This window comes from Hipposideros armiger, unplaced genomic scaffold (assembly GCF_001890085.2).
Source record: "Hipposideros armiger isolate ML-2016 unplaced genomic scaffold, ASM189008v1 scaffold_128, whole genome shotgun sequence".
In the NCBI taxonomy this organism is placed as follows: Eukaryota; Metazoa; Chordata; class Mammalia; order Chiroptera; family Hipposideridae; genus Hipposideros; species Hipposideros armiger.
The window spans coordinates 1,351,553-1,368,034 of record NW_017731478.1 but is presented as its reverse complement, the minus strand read 5'-3'; the positions used below and the strand labels follow the sequence as shown (position 1 = coordinate 1,368,034).

Here is a 16,482-nt window from a genome sequence, read left to right as displayed (position 1 = left end):
CCCTTGCTGCCAAGCTTCTTTTCAAGCAACACGTCTTCCAAAATGACGCCCTTGTTGTGTTTTTTGGATCATACTGTGTCCAGAGAACCATGCTTGGGAATTCCCTCTTCCCAGAAGTGAATATTCACAAGAATTCACATAGAACACGTGGCCTAGACTAAAAGCCTTGGCAGGATTCTCGGCCAAGCCAAATCAGAAACCCAGCCCATCATGGCCAAGGGCAGCGGTCCTGGGAAGAAATGTTGAGTTGTTGCTGTAGGAAACAGGATCCCAGAGCTGCCAGCGCAGGTGCCAAGGTCCTTCTGTCCTTGGCAGCGTCCACCCAGATCTGTGCCTGTTCAACGCTGCAGCTGTGGGAAGCGGTGACAGCCACAGATAATTGAAATACAGCACAACAGAGTAACCCAAGCCAAGCTTTCCTCTTTGAATTTAAAGATAAAATATAATTGTTCCTCAGCTATTCTCAGCAGATGACAAATTGAAAAAACTTCGGAGGGTACACTGGCTAATGTCCGAGCATACTGAGTCCATTCTCATAGCGCTGGCTTTCTGACAGTGGCTTGTGCCATTGTATCAGGCACAAGCCAGGAGACAGAGCCTGGCAGGGAGAAGTACTCAAGAAAGCACACAGGACGTCATGGCACATCCAGAGCACACAGGACCGTTGCAGCTTTTCCTCATCTGCTGCGACACCCCTCCCTCCGCCTGCTTTTGCTCTCCCTGTGACCTCTGGTCCCTCCTGCTGAGTGTCTTTTGCAAAATCCTCCTCCTCTGCCTTTCTATTACATGCCGGAATTCCGCCAAGGTGGCCTGAGACCTTCCTCTCCCTTCATTCTCTTTCAGCCATGTCACCCTTGCCCATTGCTTCTACTGCTACCCACCTGCGGGTGCCTCCCTGTCACTCTGCCCCCACCCTCTCTTTTGAATGAATGTACAAAGGGCTTAGTGGCCGAGTAGATGAATTAGCAGCCCTGGCCTCATGAAGGTCCATCCATTCAGTCATTCATCCTACACGTTTACCGGGAACTCACAATGTGCCAGCCCTGCCCTGTGCTTGCTGTAGAGAAGCGCTGATGAGCAAAACCCGGGGCTGGCTATGTGACTGCGGGGCCAGTGCAAACAAAAATGTGTGACCCCTTATTCAAATTCAGGGGGAAAATGCTGTTAAAAGTATTAAAATATAAAGCTTTACCCCTTTCTTCTGATGTTTCTCACTTCCGCATGGCTTTTCTTGCTTGTTTGTCACAACTGGAGCAAAGTCGAGAAAGTAAAGAGAAATTGAATGTTTAAATTAGCAGCATGAATTTTACCATCCATCTTTATAATGTGCAGTATTGTGTTAAAATGCAAACATGAGGGCATTTGGCTCGTGTGGAATTACCATAATGACACACTTCTTATCTGGTGGCTCGTACGGGCACATGTATTTCATTGTCACCAGAACCATGGAAATGCTGCCCACAGCTAACCCAGCCATTTCATTATTTCACTTCCTGACACATGCACATTCTACCAGCATTCCCTGCCTTCAGCTTTCTGATGAGTCAGGAAGGGCTGGAAGGTAAAGGAGTTACGTGTTTTCCTGTCTCCTGGTTCCTTGTATGTCATCATCGTCAGCATGAATCGGTGGCTAATCCAGGGAAGTACTGGGTGTAAGGGGTAGTATGGTGCAGTGTTCCTCAGTCAGGGTTTCTTAGACGGTTTCTTAGCCTCTTTCTGAATTAGAAGCAAGCTCTGGTTTGAAGGGACATTGTGGTCTTTCTGAGCTGTCAGTGACCCTGCTCACTCATGGATGCAACCCGCTTACCTGTCCTGGCGTTGAGGCGCCCTGAACTCCCGCGCATAGTGGGTCCACCGGAAGTCTGTGCTCATGGGGCACACTCGCTGTCTGTGAATGGGATGCACGGAAATTCTGCTTATGTCCTCTGCTCACGTGCATGCCCCATTCTCCCATCAGACTTCATTTATAAAACACAAGTCCAAAGATAAAATTAATTTCAAGATAGTAATAGCAGAGCCTTAAGCCCAGCACGGGGCCTTTCTGAGCCTGTGTGCCTGCCCTGGTTGCACGCTGGCCCCGGCAAACACACGTGCCAGGTCTGTGGCTTCATGGAGCTTGCAGTCCAGTAGAAGAGAAGGATGGGACACATAATTGTCACACTGATACATAGCGACAGCTGAGGGAAGTGTTATGAAAAGAAGAGTGGAGGGGCCTCTGGAAGTGTAGATCGGGGCCTGACCTGTTCTAAAGGGTCAGACGTGATAAAGTGATATTGAATGAAGAGTAGTGCTAGCTAGGCACTTCAAACTGCAAGTGCAAAGGTCCTGGGACAGAAAAGAATGTGGAACTGAAAAAGGGCCGATTGGCTACAAGGAGGCAGTGGAGGGCAGTATGGGAAGAAGGGAGGATTCAGGGAGGGGCTGGACGCTGTGTCCTGTGTGCAGTGGGCATGGGACCAACGCTTATACTGGAAGGAGGTTGTCAGAGGGACATGATTCTTGTCCTCAGGCAGATCGAGATATGCAATCCGTTTGTATGAGAACATTCATGAGAATACCAAAAGGTAACCCCCTCCTGCTTTGTTTGATTGGACAGGTGATGGAGGAGTTTTATAACATATTTGGTCCAGAACTAAAGGCAGTAACAGGGGACCCCAAGCGCATCGACGATGTCCTGTGCAGGGTGGACAGCCTGGTCACCCCCATGGAAAACCTGACCTTTGACCCCTTCAGCATCACGTCCTCCCAGTACTGGAAATATGTGATAGATGACTTCAAGATTGAAGTCCTGGTAAGTAACACCTCCGTCGATTTCCCCATGTTAAATTTGTTAGGTTATTTCATTATGCTTAGTGTATGTGGTTTTTTTTAATCACAAGAAGGGATTAAATACCTGCTTTTTGTGTGTGTGTAAACAAGGAAACAGGACAGAAGAGCATAAGGTAAAAATGAACATTCCTCAGTCTTTGTCCCCACTCCTTCTCCCCAGGAGGAATACGTTTAAATCAAGCTGGACACAGTAGCATTTCTACAAAGGTGGGTCGAGTGTGTAAAAGGAGAGGATATAGGAGGGCCAGGGTGAAGAATTGGATTTAATTTAGTAAGCAGTAGGGAGCCATTGAAGGTCGTTGACCACGGGAGTGATAGAATTATACCCGAGGAAGGTTTTTCTAGCCACCACGTAAGCTGATCTGGGCTGATGAACAACAGGAGGTGGAAGATGACGTAGAAGGTTGTCGCCTGGGGTGTGGGGGAGGCAGAGCCTGTCAGAGGCTATGGCTGAGACTGTGAGTTCACTGCACACGGTGTGGTAGGTGGCCCATTGCAAGCAGCCTCCCTGCCTCGTATGGGATGTGCTGTCAGGGCAGCCCCATTTTGTAACCCCAGAGCATCTTTTATATGGACAGCCCCAGACAGTTCTACTCGGTTATGCAAACGTTTTTATTTTAGTTGTATTCAGTTTATTCTCAGCTTCTATTTAATTTCAAGTATTATTCTTTTTTTTTTTTTTTAGCTGAGCCATCCTGCCACCTGTTGGCAGCTCAGTTCGGGCCAGGAATCCAACCACTGTTGTTCAGAGCTCACACTCTTGAGCGAGCTCTTAACCAACTGAGCCACTCGGCCGGCCGTAGTACTCATTTTTAAATTGAACTTTTCATCAAAGCCACGTAGTCTACTAAAAGGCTCATAATAAAAAAAGAAGCAGCCCCAAATTGAACCCTTCTCCATCCCCATTCTTGCTGTCATTTCCCACAGTTTTAGCTACTGCTTTTGTTGTTTATTCATATTTCCGAAAGAACATGCCAGTGTGGTTTATTTCCTGATTTATCACATTGAATCAACTTAGACATCTATTAACTTTTCAGAGCAGATACAGATTTGACGGTCATATTCCTACTCCCCCTCCCTTTTTGCCTTTCTGTCATTTAACATAATTTTATCATATCTTTTGGTTAAATTACGGTCAGAGCTCACTCATTATGCCTGTGCAAATATTGTTCACTGCTGAGCCAAGAAGCCCATCATAACCACACCACCCTTCATTTTCCCTGGAGTTAATCATTACTTTCATTTTTCATTTACCCTGTTATTTACTTTGCATTATTTATTTTTTTCCAACTGCTCTAACATCCTGATGCATATTTACCAATAATGGGTTCCATCTGCTCAAATATATCAGTGCTGTTTTCCTGGAGGCCTGTCTCCCAGCTCATTGCCTTTCTGTTCCAGCCTAAACTGCCCTTCACACCTGTTCAAAGCCCTAGGACTTCTCATCTTCTCTCATTTGTGTTGGATGCTGTGTTCTAGATATCACATCTTCCTCTTTCCTTGTTTACTCCTTTGTTTTGCTGGAGCACATTTTGTAGTAGCTTTCTAAGAAAGGTTTCCTGCATGTGTGAATTCTGGAACAACAGGTATATAATTCAAGTTTGAAAATAAATTTTTAGAAATTTAAAAACATTCTTTATTGATGTCTTACTTTCAGTATTATTAGAAGTCTGATACCATTATGATTTAATTTTTATAGAACTAACCTTCTGTTCTTTAAAGAGTGGGGTTGGGATGGGGGTACAGAAGGTGCATAGTGTCCTCGCTGTGCAGAGTAGAAGAGGGAGCCTCTGTTTGCCTCGCTCCCTCCTGGTGCCCCCAAATGTTCAGCCCCCCAGACGTTTCCCTGGGGAGCAAACAGGTCCCCCTATTGCCAGCATTAGGTTATAATTCTCTGCCTCCTGCAAAGTCAGTTACTTTCTTTCCAAAAATTCCTGAACTGTCTCCTCTGCTGTATGTGCTCTCCCATTCCTTAGTCTCTTTAAGTTAATACTTAAAAAAAACTCCTTTTCAGGGCCGGCCGAGTGGCTCAGTTGGTTGGGAGTGCAAGCCCTGAGCAACGGGGTCGCAGGTTCAATTCCCACATGGGCCAGTGAGCTGCGCCCGAGCTCAGCTGCTGCTGAGCTGTCAACAGGTGGCAGGATGGCTCAGCTGGTGAGAGCATGTTATCCTAACAACAAAGTTGCTGGTTCAACTCCCGCATGGGATTGGGCCACGCCCACCTGCAACTGAGATTGAACACCGCACCTTGAGCTGAGCTGCCCTGAGCTGCCGACAGGTGTCCAGATGGCTCAGTGGTTGGAGCGTGTGCTCTTGCAACAGGGTTTCCGATTCTACTCCCACGTGGGATGGTAGGCTACGCCAACCCTCAGCTAGCATTGAGCACAGCACCTTGGGCTGGGCAGACACGGGCCGCCGAAGGGTGGCCGGATGGTGGCTGGGCTTGGAGCTGGGCTGGCTGCCCCCTCCACGGCTGGGATTGGGGGACAACAACTTAGCTGTTCGCCTTTCCCAATTCCCCAATAAAATCTTAAAGAAAAAACCCTCCTTTTCCATAATTTTGAAGTGGTTGAGGGGTTAGAGCAGAAAACCAAAGCAGCCAATCTGCCATTTTGAACTGGTCACCAGCTTCCACGAGAGCACGATGGAAATCCTTCTCGACACCGGTTTGGTTTTTGCTGATTTCTTGCCTTTTTGGGGGGCAGGTGTGTGTGTGTGTGTGTGTGTGTGTGTGTGTGTGTGTGTCAAGATAATTACAGGGGCATGAAGGATGTTTTCTTGACTTTTTTTTTTTCAGATTATTGAGAAAGAAGCAAAAAATTTTATCGACGAATCTTTTAAGACACTTCGATCAGCTGAAGCAGCATTTGACATGCTTTTAAAATTTAAGCATATTCGTTCACGGGAGGCTGTTAACCGACAAATGATGATGAAATTTAATGATATTCTTGCACAGTACTGTAAAGAGGTAATTGAAAAATCTGTAGCCGCTGTAGCAGTAAAAATGTACTTGGCAAAATGTGAACAATTGAGTCACACTATTATCTGTCTTTCCCATCTAAATTCAGGGAAAATGCCGGGTTTTTCCAAATAAATACATCACATAATATAGGTAACCGAAACAAAGTGGGTTTGTTCAGTAGAGAAATTCTGTAAGAATTTGTTGTCAAGTACAATATTGTATGCCTCCCATTGTGATGGGCCCCGTGTGATGTAGCAGCATTAATAATCAGTAATAACACCAGGAGTCAAAGGTAACCAGGTACAAAGGTCATATATTTGTATTTTTGTATCAGTTCAGAAAAATGTACCAAGCACTTGCATATTCCAAATACAGTGTGAGGCAAAGAGGTAGAGAGATGAACAAAACACAGATTCTGCCTTCAGAGAAGTCAGTACCTAGTGGGAGAAGCAGATGAAAATGAAATGCATATTTCTTATTCAGAAGATAAAATGAGCGTATGTGAAATCATTAGATCGACATAAGGTAGTGTAACATAAAGGGGTAAAGGGACCCCCTAACGTATTCATTTTCTATTGCCACTGCAGCAAATTATCACAAACGCAGTGACTGAAAACAACACAAATTTGTTACCTAACATTCGGCTCTGAAGGTCAGAAGTCCACCCCAGTCTCACTGGGTTTAAATCAAGGTGTCAGCAGGACTGTATTCCTTCCTGGAGTCTCTCAGGAGAATTCATTTCCTTGTTTTTTTCTGGTTTCTGGAGATTCATGACCGCCTTCCAGCTTCAGAGCCAGCAATGGGCAGTCCCACACCATCACTCTGACCCTCTTTTTTGCCTCCCTCTTCCCGTTTTAAGGACCCTTGTGATTACATGGACCCACCCAGGTGACCCAGGATAGTCTTTCTGTTTTAAGGTCAGCTGGTTGGCAACCTTCATTCCATCTGCAGTCTTCAGTCCCCTTTGTCACGTGATGTAGCACATTCACAGGTTCTGGGGATCAGGACCTGCTGTTATTCTGCCCCCCACTCCTAATTACCCAGATTGAGAGTGTGGAGATGGCTTCTTTTAAAATGCAGGCCCAGAGCACATAACCCGGCATTTTCACTGCTGGGTACATGGCCCAAAGGAACTGAAGGCAGAGTCTTGAAGAGAGATTTGTACACTCATGTTCACAGCAGCGTTACAACAGCCGACAGGTAGAAACCTAAGTGTCCATTGATGGATGAATGGATTTAAAAAAAATTGTCTATCCATACAGTGGAAGGAAATTCTGACACACGTTACAACGTGGATGAACCGTAAGGACATCATCTTACGTGAAATAAGCCAATCACAAAGAGCTACTGTATGATTCCACTTGTATGAGGGGCCCAGAGGAGTCCGATCCCTAGACAGAAAGTAGAATGGAGATCGCCAGGGGCCGGGGAAGGGGGCCGGGGAGTTAGTGTTTAATGGGGACAGAGTTTCAGTTTGGGAAGATGAAGAGAGTTCTGGAGATGGATGGTGGTGAAGGCTGCACAGCAACGTGAATGTACTTAATTCACTGAGCTATGCACTTAAAAATGGTTAAAATGGAAAATTTATGTATATTTTACCATAATTTAAAAAATATAATAAGCAATTGTAAAATCTCAATGACACATGCACACCCATCCACAGAGTTCAGGCCTGGCCACTGGTCATGTCTAGGACAGATTTCATAATTTCTAATAAGTCAGCCAAGTGAATGTACACAGTCTGTAATTATCAGGCCATTTGGAGCATTGTGTATGGTAAACAACAGAAACAATTGCTAGAGAATATGAGAAAAAGTAGTAAATAATAAGGAAGTAGTAAAAACACTATTCTATGAGCATATCTTAGACCATTTCCCGACATCCACTGTTCATTTCTTTAAAGATGCAAATCTCACATTTAATCTTCCTTAGCTAACACGGCGATATTTATCACTCACAGAATGCGTTTGATCGCTTTTCAGATTGACATCGTTCATAAAATCTTTGTTCAGAACCTCAACAACCCACCACTGTACAAGAATCACCCTCCGGTAGCAGGTGCAATCTACTGGGAGCGGTCTCTTTTCTTCCGGATTAAGCACACCATCCTCAGGTTTCAGGAAGTACAGGAGATCCTGGACAGTGACCGAGGGAGAGAGGTACGGTGCTGTGCTGGAACTGGCCCCTTCCGCTCCGCAGGCTATGCAGAGCTGCCTGTGTGAGAAGCAGCTCACTTTCAAAGCCATGCCTGCGACTCAGGCTTCAACTCTGCTCCCTGGTTCAAACCGCCTTTGCAGCCTTTCTCTTTGGCACCTCAAAACCTACAGCACCTTCCAGGTGGCAGGCACGTGGCTTCTCTCTGAACTTGATCTTCAGTCTCTCTAGAGGGGGACCACCATCTTTCTGATAATACTGTCCCTCCCCCCGCCCCCATGGGTTTTTGTACGTTATATTGCAGGGGCTGACAAACCTTTTTCTTATTAGTTTCAGGTGTACAAAACAACATAATGATTAGACATTTGCACCCCTCACAAAGTGATAACCCCCCCAAGTCTACTACTCCTTTGATACCATACATAGTTATTATAATACCATTGATTATTTTCCCTATGCTGCTCTTTACATCCCGTGACTGTGTGTGTGTGTGTGTGTGTGTATTTAATTACAGTTGACATTCAATATTACTTTACATTATTTTCAGGTGTACATACAGTGCAGTGGTTAGGCATTTCTATAATCTATGAAGTGGTCCCCTGATAAGTCCAGTACCCATCTGGCACCCAACATAATCTTTACAACATTATTGATTATGGTCCCCATACTGTGTTTCACATCCCCGTGGCTATTTTGTGACTACCAGTTTGTACTTCCTAATCCCCTCACCTTCTCCCTCATCCCCCAACACCCCTTCCATTGAGCAACCGTCAGTTTGTTCTCTGTATCTCTGTTCCTGTTTTGTTTGCTGGTTTATTCTGTTCTTTAGATTCCACATGTAAGTGACATATGGTATTTGTCTTTCTCAGTCTGACTTATTTCATTTAGCACAATATCCTCTAGGTCCATCTATGTTGTTTCAAATGGTAAGATTTCATTCTTTTTTATGGCAGAGTAATATTCCGTTGTATAAATGTACCACGATTTCTTTATCTAATCATCTATTGATGGGCATTTCGGTTGTTTCCATACCTTGGCTATTATGAATAGCACTGCAATAAACATAGGGGTATATACATTTTTTTCAAATTAGTGTTTTGATTCTTTGGATAAATACTCAGGAGTGGAATTGCTGGGTCGTACGGTAGCTCTGTTTTTAATGTTTTGGAGAACCTCCATACTTATTTCCATAGTAGCTGCACCAGTCTGCAGTCCCACCAACAGTACACGAGGGTCCCCTTTTCTCCACATCCTTACCAACACTTGTTTGTTGATTTATTGACGATGGCCATTCTGACAGGAGTGAGGTGGTAGCTCATGGTGGTTTTAATTTGCATTTCTCTGAAGATCAGTGATATTGAACATCTTTCTCTATGTTGTATTGACCATCTGTATGTGCTCTTTAGAGAAATATCTATTCAGGTCCTCTGTCCATTTTTTAATTGGATTGTTTGGTTTTTTTGATGTTGAGTTGCAGGAGTTTTTTATAAATTTTGGATATTAACCCCTTATCAGATATATCATTGGCAAATATCTTCTCTCACTCAGTACACCGTCTTTTTGTTTTGTTGATGGTTTCCTTTGCTGTGAAGAAACTTTTTAGTTTGATGTAGCCTCATTTGTTTATTTTTTGCATTTGTTTCCCTTGCCTGAGGAGATAGATCAGTAAAAATATGACTAAGGGTAATGTCTGAGAGGACAAGCCTTTTCTGTAGAGATCCAGAGAGTAAATATTTTAGGCATTTGCGGTCATATGGCTCTGTTGCAAGGACTCAGCTCTGCCATTGCCGTAAGGAAGTGTCTATAGGTAACACGAAAAATAACAGGCATGGCTGTGAGCCAACGAACTTCACTGTGGACGCTGAATCTGAATTCCATATAGTTTTCACCAAGTATTGTTGTTCTTTTCAATTTCCTTCTAATCCATTGAAAGTGTGAGAGCCATTCTTAGCTCATGGGCTGCACCGAATGCAACCCACTGCTGAAGCCTGCAGACAGACCCCTACCAGTCAGCCTAGATTTCAAGCTGTACCATCTCAGCAAACCCGCCAGAATTTGTGAAAGCCTGTCTTATTCCTTTTGCAAAATGTGTTAACAGGTAATTTTTTTTAAAGAGGGAGAGATGCTATTTCCAAGGACAAAGCGACACTTTCTTAAATCCCTTGAATAGGTAAAACAAAAATATTTGGAAGTGGGCAGGATGATGAAAGACTACGAAGATAGGAAGTACCAGCAGTGGAAAGAGACAACACAACAGGTTCTACCAACCCTAATGAAGAAGAGTCTGCTTACTAAGGTGCGGCTTTCCAGATCCTTGTCCCAGGTGGTGGCGGCCATGTGAGATGATGGCATCATGAGGTTTGATTTGTTGACACTCATAAAGGTGATAAGTATTTACAAAATCAAAAGCAAAGGAGGGGCCAGCCGAGTGGCTCAGTTGGTTAAGAGCGCGAGCTCTGAGCCACAGGGTCGCCGGTTCGATTCCTATATGGGCCAGTGATGCTGCACCCGAGCTGACCTGCCGCTGAGCTGCCAACAGGTGTCCAGATGGCTCAGTGGTTAGAGCGTGCGCTCTTAACAACAAAGTTGCTGGTTCGACTCCCGCATGGGATGGTGGGCCACATCCACCCGCACCTAAGATTGAACACGGCACCTTTAGCTAAGCAGCAGTGAGCTGCCGACGGGCGGCCAGATGGCGACTGGACTTGGAGCTGAGCTAGCTGTGCCCTCCACAACTAAGATTGAAGGACAACAACTTGGCTGTTTCCCTCCCCAATTCCCCAACACTGTTCCTCTTTTAAAAATAAAAAAGCAAAGAAGGGAGAGGTTGACAGGGAGACGAGGAGAGGCAGAAAGGAAAGAGCTAGGGCTGGCATAATGTCAGGTCAGTAAACGCACTGTAATCAGACAGCTCTGCTGACTCCTCGGGCAAGTGGCGTAACTCTCAGCCTCAGTTTCCCCGTTTGTAAAAATGAGTTAGATCAGATGACATGAACATGTGAAGTATTAGTGCAGCCATATAGGAAGCAGCTGGCCATTGACTGTTTTTAACCTGCAGAAAAAGTCCCTTTCATGTGATTTATCCTTATCTTTTGCACTGGGCCTGGCACATAGCAAGCGCTCAGTAAAGAAATTCTAGCTGTGACGGGGGAAAGACCTGCCTGGCGGTTTTAGGTCTTTGGTCTCTGAAATTCCAAAGTAAGGACCAAAATGAGTGACGGGCTGGGCGGGGCCTACTGGAACCGACTGGTCAGGGCCTATTAGAAGTGGGGTGACTGCTCCCCAGTTCCCACCTGCTCTTGCCGGCATCGTCAGCTTTTCCCAATTTTCGGGGGGAGCCAGAACTGTGGATTTTGACCTGCAGTTGCCCATTTTTCAGAGGTGGGTGGCTAAACGGAATTCTTTAAAAACTCTGTCCACCAAACAAAATATGTATTCTAGCTAGTTCCCGCCAGCGCCCTCGTCTGGCAGGGCATCAGGGTCCTACACGGATCACTTTCAAATCCACGCCTAACGTGGGTGGTACTGATCTGATGGCTTTTGGGGCCACCCTTCCCACGCTGACGGAACATCCTTTCCACAGATATCTGGCACTGAAGATGCTGCCAGCTACGAAAAGGGCGCTGTCTTCGTGATCAATTTTTCGTTTGCTCTCAGGGAGATTATTATTGAAACAAAGTACATGGAACAGCTGGGATTTCCTGTTCCGGAATTAGCAAGGAATGTTGCTCTTCAGGAGGACAAATTTCTTAGGTAAAAAGCTTCTTCTCTTACATTAGCAGTAAACTTTTTGGTCTTGGGATCTCTTTACGCTCTTAAAATTGAGAAAAAAAAATTATTGAGAACCAGCCTTCCGTGCCCCAAAGCTTTCATTTCTGTGGATTTTGTAACTACTAATGTTGACCACATTTGAAGTTAAAACTAGGAAATGTTTAAAATATGTTTTTAACCTTCTAAAAGTATCAATAATGAGCCTGTTCCATGTTAACATAAATAACATTTTTAATGGGAAGTAACCAATATTTTCCAAAAAATAAAATTAGTCGGTAGAGTGGCATTGTTTTCCGTTTCTGTGAATCTCTGGATCAACATTTCAGGCTGGTTCATGGTCTTGTATAACCTGTCTATGAGGTGATGAAATTTTTTACGAGCCCCATTGTACCCCCCTCATGTTACTGTCTTTTCTGGAACACGCAGGTACACAGAGGGGTTGCAGCAGATGCTGGACCATTATCACATGCTCATAGGCACGCTAAATGAGGCGGAGTCCGTTCTCCTCGAGGACCATTCTCAGGAATTAATACGCGTGTTTAGGTCTGGCTATAAGAGGTTAAACTGGAACTCACTAGGTAACCCATGCCATCTGTCTATTGCCTTTTAGAACTTGGGATGCGGAAATAATTCTTTAAGGCTGTTTCAGTGGAGTTAGAATTTCTGTAGGCACGTAGGTGTGGTTAACAAATAACTAACTCTTGAGCATTACTGAAGTACACTCTGTGGAACGTAGAATTAGCTCAAGGCTTTGGCTGGGAGTGCAGATAAGATGGGATGCTGTTTTGACACGTGACTGGTGCTCACCAGTGCTTGCCCCTCCCAAAATAAAGTGAGCGTTGCTTTTTCTTTTCTAAAATTAAAATTTTAATTTTGAAATAAGCATAGATTCACATGCAGCTGTTAGAATTCATACAGGGAGCTCTTTGTACCCTTAACCCAGGTCCCTCCGATGCTGACTTCTCATAAATCACAGCCCAGACATTGCCTTTGATCCGGTCAAGACACAGAATATTTCCCCCATGACGACTCTCACGTCACCTCTTAAAGCCACACCCACTTTCCTCCCACCTCCATCCTCTCTTTAACCCCGGGCAACCTCTAATCTGTTCTCCATTTCTAGAATTTTGTCATTTCACACATGTTATGTCATAGAATCTTTTGGGCTTGGCTTTTGTCAGCATAATTCTCTGGAGATTTATCCTAGCGCTCATTACTGGACTGTAGCGCTAAAAGTCCCGTCCATCTCCATGGCTTCCTCTGATACCACCATGGCAGGCGTGAGGGGACAGGGGCATTGGGGTGCCTCACCCCTGCACTATGTGGGTGGAAATCTAGGCCCCCAGCTGGCCCTCACAGGCATGGGTTAGGGTGTGGTCATAGTTTAGTCTGAACTCTTTGGCTGGAGTAGAACAGTGACTGTGTATAAGTGTCTGTCTTGCTAGGCTGTCCCTTTCCTGGTCCTCGGGCTTGTGTTAGGGCTTTTGGGTTTTTTTTTATATGTGTGCCTGTACCCATTGGCATTCGTGAGTCACCAGCTCCTTCAGCTCCAAGTCCAGGATATATAAGGAAAAAGAATGACTGTCATTACTCGGGTCCCGAGGTCTCCAGCTGGTTTGCCTTTTCTCCACCTTTCAGCCTTATGGTTGTTTTACAGATAAGGCGCAGGGTTTTCATTTAGCAGGAGGAATAAGGAAAAAGTGCGTCTGCTCCCTCCTCCTGGAACTGGACGTCCCCTTTAGTCTTTAAATGAAAAACGCATTTGGTCCTTCTGTTTTTCTTCCTCTCTTCTGTCTTTTGATTCAAATCTTCCGTCCTTTCTTTGTCACTTTCTTTCCTTGTCTTCATCCCTTTTCCTTTGTATGGAGAATGATGTGTGTTTGTACTTCGGCCCCAGAGCCAACCCCTTGGGTTAGAAGTCCAGCTCTCCCCACATGACTCAGCCTCCTGGAGGCTGAATGTCCCCAGCTGAAGAATGGGCTGCTGGAAGGAATTGATGACAGAATAAATATTACATGCTTAGGCCATCGCCCAACTGATCACACATGCTTCACCCGGGTTTATTGTTCACGTAATTTATCATTCTAAGCATCAGGCCAAAGGAGGTTGCGGGCAGGGTAGGCTAGGGTGGAGGGTTCAGGTTGCTGTGGCAATGAGAGGACAACAGGGTTGGACCTTCTCTTTCTCCCCACAGTGGTTTAGATATGATTATGCTAAAATCTGGACAGAAGAAATGTAGCATTTAGGCTCCTTGTCCCAGTCCCTAAGGGTGCTGTGCGGATCTTTGCCACCTCTGAGGCCCAAGGGGAGGGGTGCCAGCATTAACGGTACAGATGTTGTGGGGCGGGATGTGGAAAGAAAGTCGAAGGCCAAACGTCCTTTTTTTCTTTCTCTTTTTCTCCAAAGGTATTGCTGACTACATAGCTCGGTGCAAGCAGGCCATTGGGAAATTTGAGTCCCTTGTCCATCAGATTCACAAGAATGCAGATGACATTGCTTCCAGGCTTACGCTAATAGAGTCCATAAATCTCTTTAAATATCCAGCACCTAAAAGTGAGGAAGAACTGCCAGGTAGATCTGACTTCTTCTTTTCTTTGATTATGGAAGGAATGAAAAAAACCTCTTGGTCATGATTGCGTATACACACACACACACACACACACACACACACACACACACACACACACACACACACACACCACTCTCTGTCACACTCCCACACTGTATTCCATGGACTAAAACCATTCCTAATTATCCCCCTCATTTACCTGAAAGGATCATCAGTAATTTTTACGGGCTCACATGTACTTGTCCAAACCAGGCCTTTTAAGTGGTCTTAGACTAGTCAACAAGGAATTTGGGACCAGTCAACCAGCAATTCAAGAAAAGCAAGGCTGCCCAAAGATGCAAAAGCCACCTTCTGTATGTGGTATATTTTAGCACGCGTAACGGTCATTTCCCTGCTGCTGCTCATTTTCTGCTTCGGGTACGTATTGTTTTCTGCTTTGGGTCAAGGTTAGAGGCTGCTTTTGGATTTCCAAGACACATAGCTCATGCCTGGGTTGCTCCTTGAGGACTGTCCTTCTCTGTGTTCGTGAGGAGCTGGGACAGGTGTCTTCCTCTACAGGTGTCAAGGAGTTCTTTGAGCACATTGACCGGGAAAGGGCCAAAGATGTGGACCACATGGTCAGGTGGTATCTGGCCATTGGGCCTCTGCTGACCAAAGTCGAGGGCCTGGTCATCCACACCAACACGGGCAAGGCCCCCAGGCTGGCCACCTACTATGAGTACTGGGAAACCAGGATTTACGAAGTCCTGACCAAGCTTATCATGAAGTAAGTTAGTCTCGCTGCCAGTGTTAAAGGCTGTGCACAGATTAAAAAAGGTTTACATTCATAAATAGCGAAGGGGGATTGCACGGTGCAGAGTAAAAATCAGTGGGAGAGTAAGTCTGCTTTCTGGCTGCGGGGTGCTCCCAGGATGGAGGGATGACGTGCCCTTTTGCTCACGTTCTTGCTAGGCCCCTCACATTCAGGAGAGGACGCCATCCCTCTTCCCACTTCAGCTGTCCGAAAGACACGTGTGGCTCTGTTCACCTGGCAACAGAAAATTGCTGTCACTCAGTAGCTCCCCAAAGCCCAGATGTCTCTCATTCCCATATTGAGAGAGGCTGATTTGAAGGACGCGTGGCCCAGTCACTCTTCCTGATGGTCCCCAGGAACCCCTGGCTTGAATGGGCATCACGTATGTGTGGAATGCCTGTTGTGTGGGTCAGCCTCACACACAGTCAGGAGCTGAGTGCCTGGACTTCATTAGAAGAGCTTAGGATCAATCATTCTAGGAAACCAGCCGATGAAATTCACCCTCACCAGGGGAGAGAGGCAAAACACAGGAAGCAGACATAACGAAGATGACTCCTGTGAAAGAAAGCAGAATAGTGTTCCCAGGAGAGAATGGAGGGGCTTTTGTAATTGGATGGTCAGGAAAGGCCATGGAGAGGCCACATTTTAGCTGAGTTCTGAAGATACGGAGTGCGTTGACAAGGGAGGGGCTTTCTGGGCGAAGACAGAAGCCAGCGTGAAGTCCATTTCTCCTGAACCAGGGTCGAACAGCTTTTGGAAGTCATCATTATTATTTAAGTATCTTCCAACTAATAGATATTAACTTCCCCAAAGTAGAAACGAGCTATTTGTAAAATTTAGGCCAAAAAAAGGATATGTAATGAAACTCATCCCAAACTGTCCATTACAACCTTAGAATGTAGGCTTTTTACCTATGACTTTGTGACTGTAGTCATTTTCGTCAGCGGTTGGATGTATTTCACTCTAGTGAGTACTGAGTCTTTTTTTTATTAACCCCTCTTAGGAATTTGCAGTCTTTTAATTTTCTAATCCTTGGGAATGTCCCTTTGTTCCAAATGGAAACCATTTTGACTGCGCCCGAGATTATCCTTCATCCCAATGCAAACGAGATCAACAAAATGTGCGTCCAGTGTGTCCGAAATTGCGTGGAGATCGCCAGGGTAAGGGCAGGAATGTCTGTGGTGTTCCTCAGGTGGCTTCTTGTCCCAGAGGGCTGGGCCCGCCAGCTGCTGACGGCAAGTTGCCGAGGAGATCGGGACCACAGGTTCCACTCTGTTCTTTGTCTGGACTGTTTTAATCTCGTCCCAGCTTGTCCTCTGTGGATCTCTGAATTTTGGAGTGTCCTGCGGCTTGATCTTGGTGCTCCTTGCTTCTTTCTCCTCTCTGTATAGTCATGACCAGCCC

General features: G+C 45.4%; 1 protein-coding gene across 1 annotated transcript in view; it reads left to right on the top strand.

The window, feature by feature from the left end:
- Nucleotides 1–16,482, top strand: part of DNAH10 (dynein axonemal heavy chain 10) — a 122,719-nt gene that overhangs the window by 17,939 nt on the left and 88,298 nt on the right. The window contains exons 11-19 of the mRNA XM_019648882.1: nucleotides 2,597–2,791; nucleotides 5,627–5,797; nucleotides 7,774–7,950; nucleotides 10,116–10,241; nucleotides 11,529–11,698; nucleotides 12,143–12,294; nucleotides 14,123–14,287; nucleotides 14,844–15,051; nucleotides 16,082–16,238. Of these exons, the coding sequence (XP_019504427.1) occupies nucleotides 2,597–2,791; nucleotides 5,627–5,797; nucleotides 7,774–7,950; nucleotides 10,116–10,241; nucleotides 11,529–11,698; nucleotides 12,143–12,294; nucleotides 14,123–14,287; nucleotides 14,844–15,051; nucleotides 16,082–16,238 (1,521 nt within the window). The remainder of the gene's footprint in view (nucleotides 1–2,596; nucleotides 2,792–5,626; nucleotides 5,798–7,773; nucleotides 7,951–10,115; nucleotides 10,242–11,528; nucleotides 11,699–12,142; nucleotides 12,295–14,122; nucleotides 14,288–14,843; nucleotides 15,052–16,081; nucleotides 16,239–16,482) is intronic.